The sequence below is a fragment of the Mustela nivalis genome, assembly GCF_964662115.1.
Source record: "Mustela nivalis genome assembly, chromosome: 6".
Classification (NCBI taxonomy): Eukaryota; Metazoa; Chordata; class Mammalia; order Carnivora; family Mustelidae; genus Mustela; species Mustela nivalis.
This window is the reverse complement of record NC_139025.1, coordinates 9,316,325-9,338,089: the sequence shown is the minus strand read 5'-3', so window position 1 is coordinate 9,338,089 and position 21,765 is coordinate 9,316,325. Positions and strand designations below refer to the sequence as shown.

Here is a 21,765-nt window from a genome sequence, read left to right as displayed (position 1 = left end):
CCTGTGTAATTCAATGGAGAAAAGGTAGTCTAACAACTAATGGTGCTGGCCCACTTGGACACTCATTTGGTAAAGAAAAAGAAAAGAACCTCACACTTCCCTTCACACTGTATATAAAAACAAAAATAGGTCAGAGACCTAAACATAAAAGCTAGAAGTATGAAACTTTAGGCAGGAAAAAAACAGAGAAAACCTTCATGACCTTGGGGTAAGCAAAGATTGCTTAGGCTACAGAAAGCATGAACCATAAAAGAGAAAAAAAATCAATTGGATTTCATCAAAACTAAGAATTTTTCTTCAGGGAAAAACAAAACAACAACAACAAAAAACACCATTAAGAAGATTAAAACACCAGAGGCCCAGAGAGACTGTGTACGGTATATATATCTGACATAGAATTTGTTTCCGAAACACGTAAGGAACTCTTCCAACTCACTAATAAAAGGACAATTGATCCAATTTTTTTTTCAGTGGGTAAAAGACTGGATCCAACCCTTTGCAAAAGAAAATATACGAACATCCAAGAGTAAGTTAAAGTGATGTTCAAGATCATTGTCATCAGGAAAATGCAAATGGAAACCATAATGAAGTACTACTTTCCACCCACTAGAACAGCTTCTGTTAATAACAATGCCAAGTGTTCCGTGAGAACACAAAGCAACCAAAATTCTCCTACACTGCTGGTGGGTATATAAAATGTACGAACACTTTGTAACAGTTTGGCAGCTATTACCAACACAAAACTAAGCCATTGCCCTTTGAAAATGGAAACAAAGACTTGTAGCCAATGTTCAGTGTTTTAGTCATGATGGCCAAAACCTTGGAGACAACTCCAGCGTCCATCAGCAGGAGAAAAGATTCAAACAAGACTGGTCCATATACACAGGGTCTGTATTCAGCAATCACAGTGTAACTACCTACATATGCCGCACCATGAATGAGTCTCCATGGCTGAACCCCAAAGCCAGACAAAGAAAAACAACAATTGGTATGATCCCATCTATACAGAAATCTAGAAAAGATAAATCTTACTGTAGTGCTAGAAACCTGATCAATGTTTGCCTGAGGCTGGCGATGGATGGTGGGTATTGACCCTAAGGGAATAAGAAGAAACTTGGAGGGATGAGTGGAATGTTCTATATCTTGATTATAGTTCTGGTTACAAGGGTGTATATATGTATCAAGACTCATTGACATGGACCTGTAAAATAGATACATTTATGTAAATTATACATCAATAGGGTGAGTTAAATACCTCCATTCAAGCTTTTGTGGACAGCCTTTTAAATCCTCTGGTCCTCCTTGTTACTCAGCCAGTGTGGTAACATTAGAATGTTTCTTCTGTTCAAGGACATTGTAGTTAAAGAGTTTGGTTCAGGGCAAGGACATAATGAGCATTAAAAATGGACTTCAGCGGGGGTGCCTGGGTGGCTCAGTCTACTAAGCCTCTGCCTTCAGCTCAGGTCATGATCCTAGGGTCCTGGGATGGAGCCCCACACTGGGCTCCCTGCTCAGAGGAGAGTCTGCTTCTCCCTCTGCCTCTGCCTCTGTGATCTCTCTTGCTCTCACTCTCTCTCAAATAAAATAAAATCTTAAAAAAAAAAAAAAAAAAGAAAAGAAAACAAGAATGGATTCAGGAACTTGCAGTGCATGAGGGAAGTGGGGCCCAGAGAGAGGGGAGACACTTGTCCAAGGATACACAGCCCCGTACTGGTATGGACTACAAGATGTTGCTCAGGGGAGTTTGGGGTTTTAGAAAAACCTAAACAAGCAGAGGCAGATGTCGGTCCATCAATCCGTCACCTCTTGTCCTGTCTGTTTCCCTTCACAACTGAGTCTGGGGTGAGGTCAGGATGCCTCCCACCCTCCACCACCCCAGCAAGGCCCGGCCCGCCACGCGGGCAATTGCCCAATTGCAGAGCGCCTTCTGGGTGAGATGCCCGTGGTCCGCCCAGTCCCCCCACCCCAGGGTACAGTCCTCAGCAAGCAGAGAGGACCACCTTGGGCAGGTCTCTGCACCTCCATCATTGCCCACCTCCCCTCCAGGGGCTCGGGGAGAAGCCATGACCATGGCCGTCGGCTCTCACTACTCCTACGGAACCCAGAGTTAGTTCTGCTCCGAAAGTGAGGCAAGGGAAGGAAATAAAGAACAAGCCAAGCTAGTTCTTAAACCTCCTTGCGCCCAGCTCCAGGGCCTGAGGCACACTGAACTCTGGGCACAGAGCGGGCAAAGAAAGCTGGGTCACCCTGACTCTGACCCTCAAACAAGACACGCCAGCCCCTACGGGGAGCCAACAGCGTTGTACTTGGGGTCCAGGCCCAAGTTCTTACTCCCATCAGCTGGGCGACCCCGGTCTCAGTTTCCCCACTTGGCCCCCCACGCAGGAGAGGATGTGGGACGCGCAGGGGGTTCCGTCCGGCCCCGCCCTTGGGGTGGGGCTGGGGGCGGTCACGTGGAGGGGCTCCCGGGCCCCCGAGCCCCGCCCCGCTCCCCGCCTCTGTCGGGTCTGGGTCCGGAGCCGAGCGCGCAGAGCCCACCGAGGCCGCCACGCCGAGGCTGCTGAGGTCCGCGGGGCCGCAGGATCCGAGGTGTCTGCTCGCTGCTCCGCCCGTTCCCGGCCAGCTGTGCAGGCGGCTGGACCCGCAGCAGCAGCAGCAGCAGCAGCAGCAGCAGCAGCAGCAGCAGCGAGGACTCGAGCGCGGGCGGCAGCGGCGACACCATGGATCTGTCCTTTATGGCCGCGCAGGTAACGGGGCGCCTTCCCCGCGCTCCCTGGGCTACAAGTTTGGGGAGGTTCGGGGCCACGGGCTCGCCCTGCCTGCACCTCTGGCCGCGCCGGGAGGCTTCGAGCCGGGCGGTGGCGCCCGCCGGGGATCTACGTCCCAGTCCTTTGTCCGGAGCCGGGCATCCCCGACCTGATTTCTCGCGTCCGAGGCACAGAGCGCGGTTCCCGGGGGGTGGGGCCCGCCGTGCGCCCTGAGAACGCAGGGCCGAGCTCTTCCCAGACTGCTAGGGGCCTGGGCGTTGCGAGGCGACCCCTCCCTGCCGTCCCCTCTGCAGGACCCGGGCCTTTCCCTCAGGGCCGTGCAGCCCAGATCCGTGCAAACCGGGGTGGGCGGGCACCCTCGCTGCTCTCCATTCCCTGTCCTCCCGAGACGCGGGAGACCTCGGGCGCCCCCCACTCAGTTTCCCCCATTAAGTGGAGACCACAGCCCCCGCAGCCTGAGGAAGGAGGTGAGACCCGCTCTGTGACCAACCGAGCGCCGGAGCGCCACTATCCTTTTATCCTTCTTTTTCCTTTGTAGGGAGTCTGTAGGCATCAGTGCCCAACGCGACCGTAACTCTTCCCTTGACACAAAACAGGTTGCCAATGTCAGGAAAAAAACAGATGACCTCTCGTCACTTGATCCCTGCTGAAAGAGAGTCCCCTGGAGTTCTGAGCGTTGGGTCTTTATGTTTTCGTGCTCAGCTCTCCTGAGCTAGAACAAAGACAGGCAGACACCCCCTTTGCAGAGCTGCGTGGCCTCTCCCGAGACCCAGTGCCGAGGACAGTCTGGCTCCCGGGAAGACCGCATTGGGTCTGGACGAGTAAATCCCAGTGCACCACGTTCGGACCTTGCCTCTTCTATGAGTTGCTTATGATGGGAGCCCAGAGGAAGGAAGGCCACCGGGGGTCCCTCTGTCCCCTGCATGGGGAGCAGGAGCCCCGCTGCTGTTTAATTTTTCAGGGGATGGATTTGAAGAGAACACTTTCCTTTCTCACTCCCTAAAATCCCCACCCCCCACCCCGAGTGGAAGCCTCTTGAAAAAGTAATAGCAAAATCCAGGTTGTATGGACAACGAGATCCCGAACCCAGTCATGGAAGGATGCAGGGTCCCCAGGATGGTTCCAGATCCCAGCTCTAGGCAGCCTCTTGTTTAGTTTTCCAAAACGTGCCTTGCTCCAGTCAGCAACACTGGTCTTTGCCTAATTTTCCGTCTCCTGTTTCTAAACCCTTGTTTATAAATATTGTCATGTGGGCATCATTTTAGACAGTGGTGACTTTAGCTACAGGTTAACTGGAGTGGCCTCACCAGATTTATGTCTAGGGGAGACGGGGGCTCACACACACCTATCTCTGCCTGCCTCCTCAGGATCCCACCAAACAGCTTGCATCCATGGTTACGAGATGAGATAAATTGATCGGGGCTAACCCTGGGGCTGGCTGGAGCCTTGGAGGTTGCTATGGTAACCCGACAAAATAAACATAGGACTTTCCACCATCTGCAGGCAGAGCCCGCACAGAGATTGGGTTCTTTTTTCTCTGTCTCTCTTTTTTGTTTACTCTCAAGTTTTGTGTGCTCAGTGTATTCCTGCCAACAGATATTTGGGCATTGGTGACATGTTCAGTCCCGAATCAGTTGCAAGGAACAGAAACACAACGAGCCATCCTAGGAAGAAAGCCTGAGGTTTAGGGAGCACCTGCTGTGTGCCCACCATTTGCACACTGTATTATAGTAAATCCGGACAAGCCTGTGACATGGGCACTGTTATTCCCTCTTTCACAGATCAGGATGTGAAACTTGAATAAGATTAAATAATTTGCCAGCACGGCGCATGTCCCCGCACATCAGCAGTGGACAGTGTGACAGGGAAATATTAATGCCTCCATCTACTTGTTTGGCAAAAGTGCCGAAAAGCTCATGCCAAGCCCCGTGCTGGGCGTATGGGGTGGGACTGGGGTGCTGGCGACAAAGTGAAAGGGGATGTATGTAGGTTTTCTTTCTGGTACTTCCAGAGGACTGGAGACGTGATGGGCCAGGTCATCCCCAGCAGGGGAAATGGATCGGGATCAGAGCCAACCAAGACGCTTGGCACATAGTAGGCCTTCGGCAAGTTTCTGTTAGGTGATTGGACGGGGGTGAGACCAGATGGATGTCTATTGTGAAAAGGCAAGAACAGGAAAACAGTGCCTTTGTTGTGTTGGATGCCCCTCCCCCCAGAACACCTGTCACCATCAGGACTTGGAGGACTCGAACTTGGACGGAGTAGAACTTCAGGCAGGTCTCCCCTGGTGGGCTCTAGGCAGAGAGGCAGGAGGAGGGAGGCCCAGAATATAGTCACAGCCTCCTTCAGGAAGGGGGAAGGTAGGAGCAGAGGACATCTGGGAGAGGGGGGCTGGGGCCAGGTCATTGAGGTGCCAACCATTGAGTGGGAAGTTCACATGAATCAGTGGGCCGTGGGAGACATTGTAGGTCGTTGAGCAGGGAATGGTTTGTGATTGAAACTGGGTACTTTGGGAAGATCCCAGCCCCAGTGGAGCAGAGAGGCTAGAGGCATTAGTGGAGCCAGAAGCACCCACCTGCTTGATTAATTGAGGGAATGAAGCCAGCTCCCTGGGACTCCAAGAGCTCCTCCCCCTCCTCAGGGTTGTGGACTGTGATTCCTGCCCCTGGCTTTAAAGGGTCCAGAGGATATAAGCCATTTCAGAAAGAGTGGCCTCTCAAACGCTAAGCTTTACAAAGACATGCTTTATGGATGGAGGGAGTGGACACCAGTTCTCCCGCAACTCCGCAGCCGCAAATCCGCCCTCACTGGTGTGGGTGCGTGGGGCTGTGTGAGGGGGTGTGGAAGAAGCTGTGGACCCAACCTCACCCCTGAGCCCCGGAGGTGCTCAGCCACCCTTTCCTCCACCCTGGACATACCCTCGCCCCTCTCTGCACAGTTCCTGGGTCCCCAGACCCCCTGGCACGTTGAGCACCTGTTTCTCTATGGTCAGTGGTGACCAGAAGGGCAGGGCTGTGCAGATGCCCAGGGAGCTGGGGACCAGGAGGACAGCACAGACATTGAGGACTGAGCCCCAAATCCCTGTGTCATTGCTGGGGTGGCTCTTACTCCAAAGATGGCCCTGTTCGCTCCCTCCACATCATGGTTCCTCTGCCCTTAAATCTGGGTTGACATCAGTGACTTTCTTGACCAGGAGAAGGCAGTGTGGGTGGCATTCTGGAATCTCCGAGATTAGCTTTTAAGGAGACTGCAGCGTCCACTGATGAGTCCTAGAATGCTTGCTCTAGGGGAAATGCAGAGAGCCCGATACCTCTGCAATGAGACGAGAGAGTGAACCTTTAAGGGACCTGCCGCGTGTGCAGAAATGAACAAGAGGGTGAGGCGTGCTCGAGGCTGTTAAGGCCGAGTTGAACGAGCACACACAGGACACACGAGCTCAGTCTTGTGTTTGTCCTGTGCCACCCCTACAGTGACTAGTCTAAACTCAGGAGTTCCCGACATTATTGCCATGAGGATCCCCTGGGAGCTTGGATGACCTGTGCTCCCACCCCACCCCCAGTGCTCCCCCCAGAGTCTCAGCTGGAATCGGACATCAGTATTTTCTGCCGTTCCCCAGAAGATGCCAGTGTGTGGTCTGGTTGGAGACTCAAAGCTGAAACCGCACTTAGGGCCATCTCCGTCCCCTCGTCTGGATGGAACAGGTCCTGGGCTCCCTGGCCCCTTTCAGGTCACAAAAGGTCCTGCGGTCCCCAGAAGTCAACTGAGTATGGATTCAGCAACTTAAAAAGCGAGACCCAGAAGGATAACGTGGAGACTTGCTCCAGAATTGAGGTTCCCCCTTCCTCCTGCCCACACCTGCCGCATGTGGGAGACCCATAGACGGGGAGCGGCTCTGCGAGTCCCGTCACGCAGACAGGGAAGAAGGGGAGCGCCAGGGAGGCTCAGCCAGCAAGCGGAGGACCAGGCGTGGAGTCCAAACCCCATGGCTGTCCTGCCTGTGGGTCCACCAGCTCTCAGAGCAGACCCAGTGCCAGGGTGCGGGGGTGCGGGGGGAACCCAGGGGGTGCAGGGGTGCGGGGGGGACCCAGGGCCCCGCCGTGGAGCAGCCCCAGGGGATCCTAAGTCCCTGAACACAGAGTGTTGTGCTTATGTCCATTTTTTTAAAAGATCTGTTCATTTGAGAGAGAGAGAGAGAGAGCATGAGCAGGGGGAGGGGCAGAAGGAGAGGGACAAGTAGACTCCCCACCTAGCAGGGACCCCAACACGGGACTCAGTGCCGGGACCCTGAAATCTTGACCTGAGCCCAAGTCAGACACTTAACTGACCGAGCCACCCAAGCACCCCGTGTTTATGTCCATTTTTATTTTTTTTAAGATTTTATTTATTTATCTGAGAGAGAGAAAGAGCATGAGAGGGAGACTCCCTGTGGAGCTGGGACCCCCCGATGCGAGACTAGATCTGGGACTCTGGGATCACAACCTGAGCGAAGGCAGTGACTTAACCAACTGAGCCACGCAGGCGCCCCTATGTCCATTTTTAAACATGTTCCTAAGGAGGACTCTATTAGTTTCCTGGGACTGCCCTTAACAAAGGGGCACCGAATGGCTTGGCCCCGGGGAGAATCCATTCCAGGCCTCTCTTAGCCTTGGATTTGCCCGTGGCCCTTGGTGCCCCTTGCATGTGGCTGCATCTCTCTGATCTCTCCCTCAGCAAACCTGGCACCTGCCCTCTGTGTCTCTGTGTCTCTTCTCCTCTGCTTAGAAAGACGTCGGTATACTGGGTTAGGGTCCACTCTGATGACCTCCATTTAATTTGACTATACCTGCAGAGAACCTAGTTTGAAAGGAGGCCATACTCACAAATACCAGGAGTTAGGGTTTCAGGAGCATGTTTTGGGGGGAGACACAGTTTACCCCATAGTAACATCTGAACACCCACAAAGAATCCAAATCTTGATTCGTGGGCTAGTGCCCACCGGTCTTCGAGAGGCAGGGGGCAGATCACTTCTCTACACCTTAGTTTCATCATCTGTGAAATGGGCACAAAATCGCCTTCCCAGTGGAACAGTTCATGTAGTCCTTCAGCTTCCTGTGGGCCCGACCCGGAGCTCTAGGGAGGAGAAGGCCACGGGCCTGCTGTATGATATGTGACATGGTGTGGGTAAAGGGCCAGACGAGGTACCTAACCCACAGGTCAGGGAAGGGTTCTGGAAGTTTGATTTCAGCTGTCCGAGGGAAGCCTAGCTGTTACGTAGACAGAGAAGGAGGGAGGACATTTAGGCAGAGGGATTAGCATGCACAAGGGTTGAATGGAATAGGGCTTGAAATAGTGTCTCCTGTTGGGTGTGGAGTTTGCAAGTCAGGGCACTTAGCTGGTGGAGAGACAGGTGGGGAGGGCGTGGGAGACTAGGGCCAGATAGCTGACCTCATGCCGTGGAGGACAATGGGGTGGGGTGACCCACAGGGCAGAGGGCTGGCCTAGAAGAAGGCACAGGCATCTCTAGCCCCTAACTTGTGCCCCACAGACACACAGGTCCAGGGCTGTGGGTTCTTCCAGGTTTTCAAGAAAACTGAAAATTTGGATTTTTATATGCAGTCTGGATTTTTAAATTTGGCCACTCATTAAAAATTTTTGGTAAGCCAGCCACCCATGATATGAACTGTTTCAGTTACTTAGTGCTTTTTATTTCGGCTACTTAGTGGCCTAAAGCAATCATTTACTTTGCTCACGATGTTGTGGGACCAGAATTTGGGAAGGATTCGGCTTGGCCATTTGTCTCTGCTCAGGGGCAGCAGGGCCTGGAGTCAAGACACCCAGCATCGTTCGCACGTCTGGTGACTCTGTTCAACTTGACCATTCTCACCACTTGGCCTTTCGTCTTGCCTGTTTTTCTTCAGGCAGCTGGGGTTTTCTCCCAGTGCGGTGGTCTCCTTGTGCCGCACTGCCTTCCCCCTGAACGGGCATTCCTGGGTAGAAGCTGCGAGGTTTCCTATAAATGAGGCTCGGAAGTCCCAGAATGTCAGTAACTCTGTTCATTTGGCCAAGAAAGTCCAAAGGCCAGACCCAGTTTCCGAGCAAGGGATCAGGTTCCACCTCTCAGTGTGGGGAACAGCGCGCACATCCAGGAGGGACAGAAGGAGTGGATATCTTTGGGGACTGGCTGCTCCAGGGGCCAAACCCGGCAGGTGCGGGATTGGTCCTGGGGCTGCCCACGCGTGTGCCCTAGATGAGTGGGACGTGTGTAGAACTTGGCAAAACCTTGTGAACTGCCAACTCCAAGAGAAAAATAAATTACTGCTAAGAAGGTAGGCCATGACATCATTAGGCTGAACTGCATCACGTTGCTGATCCGTGGCCATTTTTACCTGACAATTTCATATAGTTCAGCCTAATTGGTGCTAGCTGGAGAAACAGTAAGTTCTTGAGTTATGGAGGGAAGGAGAGGAGGAGACGCGGGGAGGGAGATCAGCACCTGCTGGGGAGACCTGAGGTTTGAAGAGAGGGCATCTCCCCACCACAACCCCAAGACACACACACACACACACACACACACACACACTTCTCCCCTCAGCTGAGTGGGCAGTCTTTCCGGAAGACAGCCTGTGTGGTCTAATCATAGCTGAGATTCATCAGCCGCCATCCCTAATCCCCTGCCCTTTTCTCTCCCTAGACCTTGGGGGGCTCATAGTTAATTTGCATTTTTTAAATCATTTTTCATGGAGAAGGAAAAATCCACAAAAGAATCCAGTCGTGCTGAAGAGGTTATTCTGTTATCTCTGGACATGGCCGTCCCTACAGGCATGGGCTTGTGGGATGATTCCAAAAGATCTGCAAGACACCAGCAGAAATTTTCTCTCCCCAGAAGAACGCAGCACTGCCCAGAAAAATAGAATTCTAGGGAGTCTGGCAACCTCCTACTTAGAGAATGTTTTCCCCAGCCAGCAACTGCTCTCTTTTCTTAAAGCAAGATTTATCATTTAAATACAAATTGTCTATTTATCTCAAATGTTTTTAACTGTAGGGCCTGTCTTGTTATACTTCCAATTTTCATTTAAAAGATTTAAATATTTTATCTTTGTAATTAGACCTGCTTCAAGAGAGAATATAATGCTACGTTTTTGCAGGGACGTAATGAGCGGTTAAGGAAGACTCAAAATTCATGGTACTTTTTGTAGACCAGATTTCTAGACAGCATTTTGGGAGTCAAGACACTCCATGTCACAGAGCTAAGAGAACTGGGGCATCCGGAGGTGAGTTGCAAGTCTCCAATCAAATACTTGAGTGTTTATGGAGCAGCTCCTGTGTGCTGAACTCTCCTCACTCTGCTTTTAGGAACTGAACCCCAGTTCCTTCTCTTCTGAGATGATGGAGACTCACCTCTTCACTGCCCCCTCATTCTGTCCCCTCAAGATGCCCCTGTACTTTCCCATTATAACTGCCATTTATCAAATTCTTAGGGGGGCACCAGGCGGGCCCTGTGTTGTGTAACACACAGAATCTCACTAAATCCTTTATGACAGGTCTGTGGAATAGGCAATTTTAAGATCCATTTTACAGATGAGGAAACTGAGGCTTAGGGCACACACAACTGAGATTCAAACCCAGATCTCTCTGCCATGTCGGCTTGTTTTTTTTTTGTTTGTTTGTTTTTGTTTGTTTGTTTGTTTTTTAATGCAATCTCACAATCTCTGCCTTCTGCTTAGAGTCTTTAAGTCGTTCCTGTTTAGTGTGATTTCTTGATGTGGTTGGGTTTATATCTACTATCTCATTGTTGCCTGTTGGTCCCATCTGCACTTTGTTCTCTTTCCCCTCTTTTTCTGCCTTACTTTGGATAAGGAATCTTTTGTTATTCCATATGATCTCCTTTGTTGGTTTACTAGCTCTAACTGTTTTGTTATTTTAGCAGTTGCTTTAGGATTTCTAGTATGGACCATTAAGTTATCACAGCCGAGCTGCAATGATATTATACCACTTCACACTACTCTCCCCTCTCAGCTGTTGTGCTATTGTTGTTACACATTTCACTTCTGTGTGCTATAAGCCTCACGCCACATTATTATTTTTGTTAAAATTCAAGGATCTTTTAGAGCAATTTAAATAGTAAGAAAAAAGTCTTATATATTTTCTCATAAGATTATTTCTTCCAGTGTTCTTTATTCCTTTGTGTAGATCACAAATGTGGTATCATTTTCATTCTGCCTGAAGGACTTTAACATTTTTAGTGTGCACAAGTGCTGGCAATGAATTCTTCCAACTTTTATATGTCTGGCTGGGAAGAGTCTCTCTCTCCTTTTTTCTAACTATCATTTTTGAAAGTTAATTTTTACTCGGCATGGAACTCTAGATCGACAGTTTGTTTTTCAGTGAAGATATTGTTCCTCCAACTTCTAGCTTGCAGTGTTTCCACTGAGAAATCTGCTGCCATCGGATTTTGGCCCTCTAAACATAATGTGTCTTTTTTCCTTTGGCTGCTTTAACAGCTTTCTCCTTATTGATTTTGGGAACTTTGCTTATAATGTGGTTTAGTGCAATGTTTTGTTTTGTTTTGTTTGTTTTTCCCATGTTTCTTGTGCTTAGGATCTGGGAGCTTTCCCATCTGTGGGTTTGTAAGTTTAAGGTCTACAAAACAGTGATTTGGTGTGTGTGTTTATCACAAAATGATTACCATATCCTTACCTCATATAGTTACAATTCTTTTTTTCTTGTAGTAAGAACTTGTTAAGATCTATTCTCTGAATAACTTTCAAATGTACAGTACAGTACTTTTTAACTATAGTCACTGTCCTGTACATTATATCCCTAGAACATTTTTTATCTTGTCACTGGAAATTTGTACCTTTTGATTATCTTCACCCAATTCCTCCAGCCCCTGCCCCTGGCAACCACCCATGTGGTCTTTGTTTCTATGAATCTGGATTTTTTTAGATTCTGCATATAAATGAGATCATACAGAATTTGTTTTTCTTTCTGACTTATTTCACTTAGCATTAAGCCCTCAAGGCCCATCCATGGTGGTGCACATGGCAAGATTTCTTTCATTCTTCTGGTGAATAGTATTCTGGGGTGTGTGTGTGTGTGTGTGTGTGTGTGTGCGTGCATGCACGTGCGGGCATATCACATCTTTATCCATTCATCCACTGATACACACTAGGCTGTCTCAGTGTCCTGGCTGTTCTAAGTAATGCTGCAGTGAGCATAAGCGATTCCATTTTCTTTGGCTATATACCCAGAACTGAAATTGCTGGATCACATGGTAGTTCTATATTTTTTAATTTTTAATTGAATTTTTGAACCTCCACACCACTTTCCACAGTAGTTGCACCAATTTACACTCCCACCAGCAGTGCACAAGTCTTGCCTTCCATCCGTATTCTCACCAACTCTAGTTTTTTTCGGTCTTCTTTCTTCTTGATGCTGGCCCCTAGGACAGGTGTGAGGTGACAGCTCATTGCAGGTTTTGTTTTGCATTTCCCTGATGATAAGTCATGTCAAGCACCTTTTCATGCACCTGTTAGATCTTCTGAACGTCTTCTTTGGAAAAACTCCAATTCGCATCCTCTGCCCACTTTCTATCTGGGTTCTTTGGGGTTTTTTTCTTGCATCATATGAGCTTTACATTATTTCTTTACATAGCTTTTTTGTTCCCACCTTTCCTCTCCTTTGGAGACTCCATTTACACATACATCCAGCTGCCTACAGGTGTCTCCCAGCTCCCTGGTGTTTATTCATTTTTGATGAGTCTCCTTTTCTGGTTGTGTTTCATTTAGGGTAACTAGTATGGATGTGTCTTCAAGTTCACCAGTGTTTTTCTTGAACATTAATCTCTGTGAATCCCATGTGGTGTATTTTTTATCTCAGGCATGGTAGTTTTTATGTCTACAAGCTTGATTTGTGTCTTTATATTTTCAATTGTCTTAGCATGCTCAGTGTTTCTTTAGCTTTCTGAGCTTGTGGAGTAATTAGAACAACTGCCCCCTTGGCCCTCATTGGCTACTCTTAATTCTGCCTCGGTTCTGGCTGATTTTGATTGACTGCTTTCTCCTCATTATGAGTCATATTTGCTGCTGCTTGGTATGCTTGATAATTTTTGATTAGATGCCAAACATTGTGAATTTTACATTGTGGGATGCTCAATACCCTTTTATTCCTATAAATAAATATTCTTGAGCTTTGTTCTGGGATGCAGTGATGTTACTTGGAAACAGTTTTATCCTTTGGGGTCTTGCTTTTAAGGTTTGTGAGGCCAGACTGGAACCATCTTTAGTCAAAGAGCCCTTCTTTCCTGCTGGTGAGGCAGGCAGTTCTGAGTAATTTACACAGTGCCTGTGGATTGCAAAATTTTCAAAGTGACTGTTGGAAACAGGAACTGTTTCCAGCCTGTGTGGATGTTGGGCACTATTCCCTGTCATCCTTTTGGGTGATTCCTGCCTCCATTGCTTCCCTGACACACCTGCACCCATCAATCCTCTCCTGGATATCTGAAGGGTCCTTCTGCAGACCCCTAGGGTTCTCTTTGTGTATAGCTCTCTCCCCTCCATGCTCTGCCTCATTGTCTCCAGCTGCACTGGTCTCCCCAGACTTTAGTCCCATCTTTTCCATCAAGGAACGTACTGGTCTCTGCCAGGTTTCCCTGTCCTGTTCCACAACCTGGAAACTCTCCTCAGGTAGGCAACTGAGTCACTTGGAGGGATCACCTAGTTTGTTTCCTGTCTCTCAAAAGTCAGTACTCTTTGCTGCCTGATGTCCAATGTCTTGCAACCCATTTTCATGTATTTTGTACATTTTTATTGTTGTTTCATTTGGAAGGGTAGATCTAGTCCCTGTTACTTGGCTGGAAGCAGAATTTTCATAGGTGTTTTCAACAACTATGTTCCCACCTTCCTCCTTCCTGCATTATGGAGAAGGGGACTCAAGACCTGAGTCTGACTCTGGCCAACTGTCTCCCCCCACCAACTCCCAGCCCTGGACCCTTGCTTGGTCTGGCACATCTCAGAATCTTCTGAATGTTATAAAATGTGGGTGGGGTATGGACTTAATCTCACAGGTGACTCTCGGATGCCAGGGTTAGGAAGCCAAACTGCACAGGCTGGGCAAGTTCCTTTCCATGCTACCTTGCCATGTGAGTTTTTTTTTTTTCAGGTGCCCTGGGACAGGGCATAGGGGACATGGAGAGAGCCAGTGCTGTGCCACAGGTGTCAGGTGGCTTAGTGAGCAAGGATGGGTTCCCTGAGGCCTCCCTCCACGCCCCTGCACCGTGGGGAGGCTCAGTCCCCAGAGGGATGGAAGTGAAGGGTGAAGCAGGCTGGTAGGCAGCAGCTGGGACTCCATGTGTCCTCTCCAGACCCTGCAACCTCCCCTCATCCATTCCCTCAGCACTGAGCTGTGGGAGATGGTTACAAATGCAGTTAACTTGGCCTCCAGCAGCTTTGCGGGGGAGGGGGAACCTCAGGGAGGTGACTAATTGCTCTCCCAGACCCCTGCACCCCCGCCTCTCCCGAGCCCGAGCCCGGCAGTGTTGTTGGCATGTCCTGCCTCCTCTCTGAGGTCCTGCCAGCTCTTCTTTCTCCCATGGAGATCCTGCTGCGGCCTCGCCATACATCCCAGTAACCTAGCAGGCAGGGTGGACTTGCGGGCAACATGCCACACAGAGCCCCCCCAGTGGGAGAGGGGGCGGACAGTGTGGATGAATCTTGAGCTCCTTAAGGATGGGCTCCATGCTGCACAACTACCCAGTGAGGACAATTCCACTGCACGCCCATGTCACACACGGGGAGACCGAGGCTCTGAGAGCCTGAGTTTCTGGCCCAAAGTCACCCAGGCAGGAAGGGGTAAGATGGGGCTGGGTCTGAGCCAGGGCCCAGGTGCCAGGTGGGGAGCAGCTAACGGGTTGCTGTGCCACAGCGGGCCTCCAAGGCGCCCCAAGCCCCGGACCAGCATGCTTCTTTTTCACAGCCTTCTGTTAGCCGGTCTCCCTCCCTAGAGCCTGTGTGTGCACAGGGGACCGTAGCTGCAGGGAGTTGTTCCAGAGCCCAGACAGGCTGGCGCCAGAGGCTGGCCAGAGGCCCACAGAAGGCTAAAGGGGGTGGGGGTGGGGGGCGGAGTGCAGGGCTGCAGCAGGGGGAGCTGCTCTGGAAGAGCTCCTCTCCCTCCTCCTCCATCAGAACATCAGAGAATCCTGGTGTTCCCTGAGTTCGGGGTTCCTGTCTCCTTTATGCTGGGATCACCACTGCCCAGCCCAGGGCCAGATGGGGAAAATACTGAATCAGTGAATTGAGAGGGCCAGGAATCCCAAGAAGCACAAGAAAAGCTGGATAGAAAACCATGTCTTGTGTCCCCTTGCATCACTTCCTGTTGGGGTCTGGGTCACAGCTTTCTTTCCCCAAGGGGAACCCTTGGTCCCTAACCCCGGGACCTGGCCTACCATAGGTTCTTAGTAGCCCATGGGATGGACACAGTGACCCCTTGAGTCGGGGAACTGGAGAGTGAACTCTGATTCCCATGTTTGCCTTACTCTAGGACCAGATCCCCAGGAAGACCTACTGTAATGCCAGAAATCCCTCCCAGCATGCCTTGTGAAGTGACCTGTGCATCTGCATGGGCAGGGAACTTACCACCTGGCAAGACCATGACTTCACTGTGCAGCAGGGAGATCACTTCCTCTCTCCAAGCCTCTGCATGCTCAGGGTGCAGTGGGGTCATGGTAGTTGTGATAAGTTATATGATCAAGCTCAAGATTTTGAGGCTTACCAGCAGGAATGTGGCTCCTACTAAGTGTCAGTGAATGGGAATTATTCACAACAGACTTCCTCCCTTGAGTCAAAAATCATCTACCCTTCATCCCTGGCACCGAGTCTAATCCTGGTTGCACGTGATGGGCTCTTCTGTGATTGCACTGGGGGACCACAGAGAGCACCCTGGGATGGGGGGCAGAAGGCCTGAGTCCCAGGGCTGGCTCTGCCACGAATGATTTGAAGTAAGATACTTTAACTTGTAGCTTCCGTGTCTCTGTAAAATGGGTAGCCCATTTTATACCTAGCTCATGATGTGGGCAGGAGAATGAAATGAGATGATGGTTGTAAAAGTACACCTTAGTGCACGAATACCAGTAAGTGTTACTCCATTTGGGCCATCCTCCTTTATTCTCCCTTGGTACCGTTCCTTTTTCGGACTGAGTGTAGCTATTTCTCTCCCTCAACTGTCTTCCCAAATGACTACTCTCTCTGAAGTCTTCACCAGGTCAGGCAGTGTTCTTGTAAATCCATTTTCTTAAAATATGACATGATGCCCCAGAAGAATCCATCACCTCCTCGGATCTAACCCTGATACACCCGTTAATGTGGCCATTGAGAGTCATATCTTGCCTCCCGTGATGCTGTACCTTTGAATCCTACTGATGAGGGGCATCTCTTTTCCGAGTGCTTTGTAGCCAGTTCTGCTTTCCAGAATGTGTACAATTGATCTTTTTGAACCTTAGCACAGATATGTCAAAAGCTGCGAGACGTCTGAAATTCTACCCTGTGTGTAAGTTTGCCTGCTGTAATTTAAATGATGCTGGCAGAAGACATGAGGCTCCTGGATAGAGAACTCTATGACTCAGAGAGCAGCCAGCAGTGTGAGCTTCATGTTCTCATCAGTACACCCTACTGCACGGGCCCCAGGGGGGTGATGCCCAGCTGCTGGGGAGACTCTCTGCGTGCTCCCTGGGTTTGTGGAACAGCCGAGAAACCCCATGCTTAGGAAAACCTGCTCTTTTCAAGGGAGCTGCTGGCAAACCTGCCCCACCTTTGTCTCCGAGGGAGTCACCCCGGTCAGGAGACAGATGTGCCCTCAGCTGTACAGGGAACATCATCTTTGTTCGGGGCAGTTTGCTCTGCAAACGTCCTTAAGAGATAGTCTGAAGCGGGTTGCTTGGGTGGCTCAGTCGGTTAGGCGTCTGACTCTTGATGTTAGCTCAGGTCATGGTCTCAGGGTTGTGGGTTCAGGCCCCATGATGGGCTCCACGCTCAGCAGGGAGTCTGCTTCAGATTCTCTCTCTTCTCTCCCTCTGCCCCTCCCCAGCTCATTCTCTCTCTCTGTAAAATAAATAAATCAATCTTAAAGAAAAAAAAAAAAAAAAAAAGACAGTCTGAGACAAAAAGCTGGCCGATTCCTTTGCCAAGAAGGCGCGTGAGAGATGGATGGAGAATGGTGTTCCGGCTTCTCCCGCGCACCACCATGCACCGATATGGGCCTGCGTCTCCCGTGGCTATTCCTGAGTTGTGTCACTTTGGGCAAAGCACTAGCCTCTCTGGTCCTCTGCTTCTGCACCCTGAAGTAGAAGTGCTGTGAGGCGTCCTTAGGAATCGCCTTCTAGAAGCATGCGAGCTGTGCGGGTACCCAGTGGTCCGATGAGAGGAGGCAGCGGAGCCGCCGCCACCATGATAGGAAGCTCATCTTTCCATCGCTCGATTCTCAGCCCTGTTCTCCGCCATCCCTCTCTGACCTGGTGCTCGTGCTCCTGCCCCTTCTCTCCTGTCAGATGGGCCCAGTCTCCATCCTGGCCCTGAGCCCCACGGCCAGGGTGAGTGCCTAAAAGCTGGGCTCCGGAGGCTCCAAGCAGAATGCACAGAGCCTGGCTCCTGCCCAGCTTTTCCGAGTCTCCACCTCTTCATCCATGTCACAGAACCTGCCTCCTGGGATTTAGGAACAAATGAAAGGAGGGGGTAAGCGCGTTTGGAGCATGCCCGCGGGAGATAAGTGCTCAGCAGGGCCGTGACGGGGCTGTTCCTGGGGTCTGAGCTTCCCAGAAAACAGTATGAGGGTGAAAACGCACGTTCCCTACCTGCTGGGAAAGGTGGCCATGCCAGCCGCTCCCTGGAGAGAACTGATGCGGGAGAACCACCTCCAAGGGGGCTGCGGAGCACGAGCTGGTTTTGCAAACCTTGCAGACTGCTCCGTGTGCGGGGCATCTGCGTGGCAGGGCCCCCATGAGTCTCCTGTGTAGGGAACACAGAACTGACCCAGCCGTTGTCCCATTGGCTCGAGAAGCCGGGGTACCTCGGGTCCCCGACACCTGCTGTCTTGTCTCTGCAATGCTGCTTGCACACTGTGTGACCCTGGGTGACAATGTTCCCCTCCTTAGGCTCCATTTAGGGCCTCCATGTAGCGTGGTGGTTGAGAGCTGGAGACCAAGAGTCAAACAGATGGGGTTCAAATCCTGAATTGGAAACTGGCTGGGAGATTCAAACAAGGCGGTGTATCTTCCTCGGCCTCAGTGTCCTTATTCTGTAAAGTGGGGATGATGACTTTTCCTGCCTCATGGAGCTGTTGTGAGCAGAGGCCAGATGTGAGCAGATGTGAGCAGAGCCCAGCCACTTAAGGGTGCCTGTTGTGATGCTGCATTTTCTGGGTCTGGGTCTGCAAAATAGGGCCGGCGGGAGTGGACCACAGGACCTCTTACTGCGTGGGGACATGGAAAGACTCCTGGAGTCGAGGTGAGCAAACCTTGGTCCAGATGTTCCTCAGCCTCTTCCCGGTGTGCGTGACCTGGACAGGTCCTGTCCCTTCCCTGCGCACCCTCCGTAGCAGCGGCGGATCCCACCTCCTTCTCCACGTATGACAAAAGTGCTGGTCACCACGCCTGGCCCAGGAGCTGGGTCGGTGGTCAGGGGGCCTCTCAGTTCTGAGCTTGTTCGTCAGCAGGGCTGCTGGTCCCAGAGAGCACTCCTCTATCGGGGGCCATCGCCAGGAGGAAGGTACCAGACTTGGAGTCCTCCTTGGGGCCAGAGCAGGTAGGAGTCTCCAAGTGGGCTGCATGCGGTCCCAGTGGCTGGAGCGCCCAGTGTTTCATCCCAAAGCAAGGCTTAGTCCTCAGGACATCCTCTGGAGCAGCTTGGGCTGATGGACCCCCCATGCATACCCCCCAGCTCATCCTACCCCCGTGGCAAGCAGGGTGGACCGTCCCCTGGGTGGACAGGAAGGAACAATGCCTTCTGCAAAAGGAAAGTCTGCTCAGCTGCCTCCTGGCAGGTGATGTCTGCTGGGCACTCCGAGGTGGAGCCCATTCTCTATACTTTTAGTCTGGAAAGTTCCGTGGTGTGAGGGGATATTCTAGGGAGGAATATGCAGGCCTCCAATCCCGGGATCCATCGTGGAGAGGAACGTGAAGACCCCAGGGCCCCTTCTGGCTTGATTCATGTCACAGTGGTGGACAAGTGGCCTCCACTGCCATCAGTCCCTGGGGTCGCTGTGCAGTGCCCACCATGTCCTAACCGCCCTCCCTGGGTGCAGTGGCCTTGCCGTGTGGTGGACGCGTTGCTAGATCTGAGCTCAGCCCGAGCAGGGACTCGGAAGACCGGCAGTGACGGGCATCCCTCACGTTGCCACGGTGCTTTTAGATTTGCCATAAGCCTCAGAGTCGGCTCTGATACAGGAGCGCGGGTCAGCACCTCTGCTTCCAAAACCGGAACCCCAGGTGCAGAGAGCAGAAGTGGGTAACCCTACCCCAGGCTGGATCCCAGCCCTGCCGCAGGGTGTGGCCAGGGGGCCAGAAGCAGCTCCCAGGGGGGAAAGGGCAGCCCGGCAGAAGGCTGAGGAAGCAGCTGGTGAGTGGTCCGAGAAGGTTCCTGAACAGGGCAGCCCAGGGCCACATCTGGAAAGTGCTCTGCTTGCAAGAGGGGCCATGCTGAGGACTGGGGAGAGTACTGCACCAAGAGACAGAATGGTAGCCAGATGCCAGGTCCTCTAGCTTCGGTGCCCACTGGGGGTGAACCCTTCTGCCCTGGAATGCAGAGGGGCCCAGACTGCAGCACGAGCAGACTGATGCTACCCCTCGGGCCCTCGGGCCAAGTCTCATGTTCCTTCCTTAGTCCACTTAATTCGTTGGACAGCTGTCCTCTGGGCCACTCGCCTGGGTCTGGCTCCGTGCTGGGTACCAGGTCCAAGGGCCCAGCCATCTGGTGGGAGAGCAGCGGAGCCAGAGAATGGGTGGTACTCGGAGGGGAGGGTGGGGCAGGCACCTCCAGCAGCCTGCTATGGCGGGCTCTCTGGGAGGGCTTCCTGGAGGAGGTGGCGTCTCAGGCCCTGTGGTTATACTTCTGTGCCTGCGGCTTGCTTGGAGGCTGCAGCAGCTCTGGGGTGGCCACAGGCTCTGGAGGGAACAGGCTGGCAGGTCCTGGACTCCTGTAATCCTGGGCTCCAGCCAGCACCACGTTCTGTCTATTTGGGGGCTTGCAAAGCTTGACCTTGGGGCAGTGAGGTCCCTCAGGAAGGAGGGGGGCCAGGACAGGAGTGAAGCCCAGGCGCCCTCCTACCCTCTCCCCCCACCCACTGAGGCTCAGACCCCCATCCCGTGTCCCTGTCCTCATCACACCTGTAATGCCCAAGGCCCACTGGCCCCGGCACGCTCAGAGCCCAGGGGCTTCCTGCCCGCCACACTCACTCTAGACCGGGCCCAGGCTCCTGCCCGAGACCCCTTCCACGTGGGTGTTCAGTTTCTGGGTGTCGGCCCTGGGACATTTGTTCACCTGGGAGACTCGGCTTCCCGTTTGGGCCGGGAGAGCGCCCGCGGCTCAGACCGCCGACCACAGACTTGCAACTTGCAGGAGCAGGAAGGCACCTGGCATCGAAGCCCTCTTCACACAGAGCTGGCGTCGGTCCCGTGTGGGACAGTGTCGAGGGCCTGGGAATGCGCCTGGGGCAGGGCTTGCATTGGTGGTTGGAGCTGGCCTCTAAGAAAGATGTCCTCTTAGGGGCACCTGGGTGGCCCTGCAGGTTTGGCATCTGCCTTCAGCTTGGGTCCTGATCTCACAGTCCTGGGGTGGAGCCCTATGTCGGTCTCCTTGCCCCATGGGGAGTCTCCTCCTCCCTCTTCCCCTGCCTGTGCGCTCTCGCGTGCCTTCGCTCTCTCTCTCTCTCTCTCTCTCTCTGTTGAATAAAAAAAATAAAATCTTTAAAAAGAAAAGCAGAAGTCCTCTTAGACCCCTTGCTCTTCCTCTGCCTTCTTATCAGTCGTAATAACTGATCCGTCCTTCCACGACCCTAACAAGTCTCTTTGGGGGTCCCAGGCAGCTCCTCTGGGTCACCTTCCCCAGCTGTGGGTCGGCGTTTGGAGGACACAGCTGCCTTCAACTTCGTGCTCTGCCGTCCAGGCTCCTGGGTGACTTGAGCCAGTCACTTAGCAGCTCTAGACCTGCTCCGTGGCCTGTGAGATTGACAAGTGACATTAGGCTGGAAGGATTCGGTGGGGACTGGGAAGTCCAAGGGCACAGGCCTGGCACGGAGCATTGTCTAGATGGAGGGAAGGGGGGCCCAGGAAGGGGGACGAGACATCAGCCATGACATCTGGCTCCAGCTGGCAGAGGCTCCTGACTCAGACCGGTCCCTTCTCCCAGAACCTCATCTCAAATCTGATGGTTCTTTCCCCATTTTTTTAGCTCCATTATGGGTCAAGGTTGGTGCTACATGACAGGGTGAGATTGCAGGTGTTGCTTTTGGAAGCTTGGCTGTCACTCACAGTGATCGACTTGCAGGAGAATTACATACAAGGAAGCAAGAGCCTTTAGCTATATTCCTCATTTTTTAAAAAAAGATTTTATTTATTTGACAGACAGAGATCACAAGCAGGCAGAGAGGCAGGTGGAGAGAGAGAGGGAAGCAGGCTCCCTGCTGAGCAGAGAGCCCGATGCGGGCCTTGATCCCAGGACCCTGGGATCATGACCTGAGCCGAAAGCAGAGACTTTAACCCACTGAGCCCCCCCAGGTGCCCACTATATTCCTCATTTTAACACAATCAGCATGTTGAACTGATTCTGGTCAGATCACGGGCTCTGCGGTCAAAGGGTCACTTACAGCCAGGTTGGTGGAGAAAATCCTTAGCTGACCAAATAGTTTTCTACAGCAAATATTCTAACAAATGATAACAATTCAGCTTGGTAAGTCCATAGCCTTTAGAGCCCTTGAAACAGCATTCATTATAATATCAATGCTGGGAGCTCTTCTCCGTAAGCAGAATCCAGCT

General features: G+C 51.9%; 1 protein-coding gene across 1 annotated transcript in view; it reads left to right on the top strand.

Annotated features, from left to right (window-relative positions):
* Positions 1-2,576: 2,576 nt before the first annotated feature.
* Positions 2,577-21,765, top strand: part of LOC309866049 (uncharacterized protein C14orf132) — a 44,459-nt gene continuing 25,270 nt past the window's right edge. Inside the window, exon 1 of the mRNA XM_082733251.1 lies at positions 2,577-2,747. Within this exon, the coding sequence (XP_082589377.1) occupies positions 2,721-2,747 (27 nt within the window). The 5' untranslated portion in view covers positions 2,577-2,720. The remainder of the gene's footprint in view (positions 2,748-21,765) is intronic.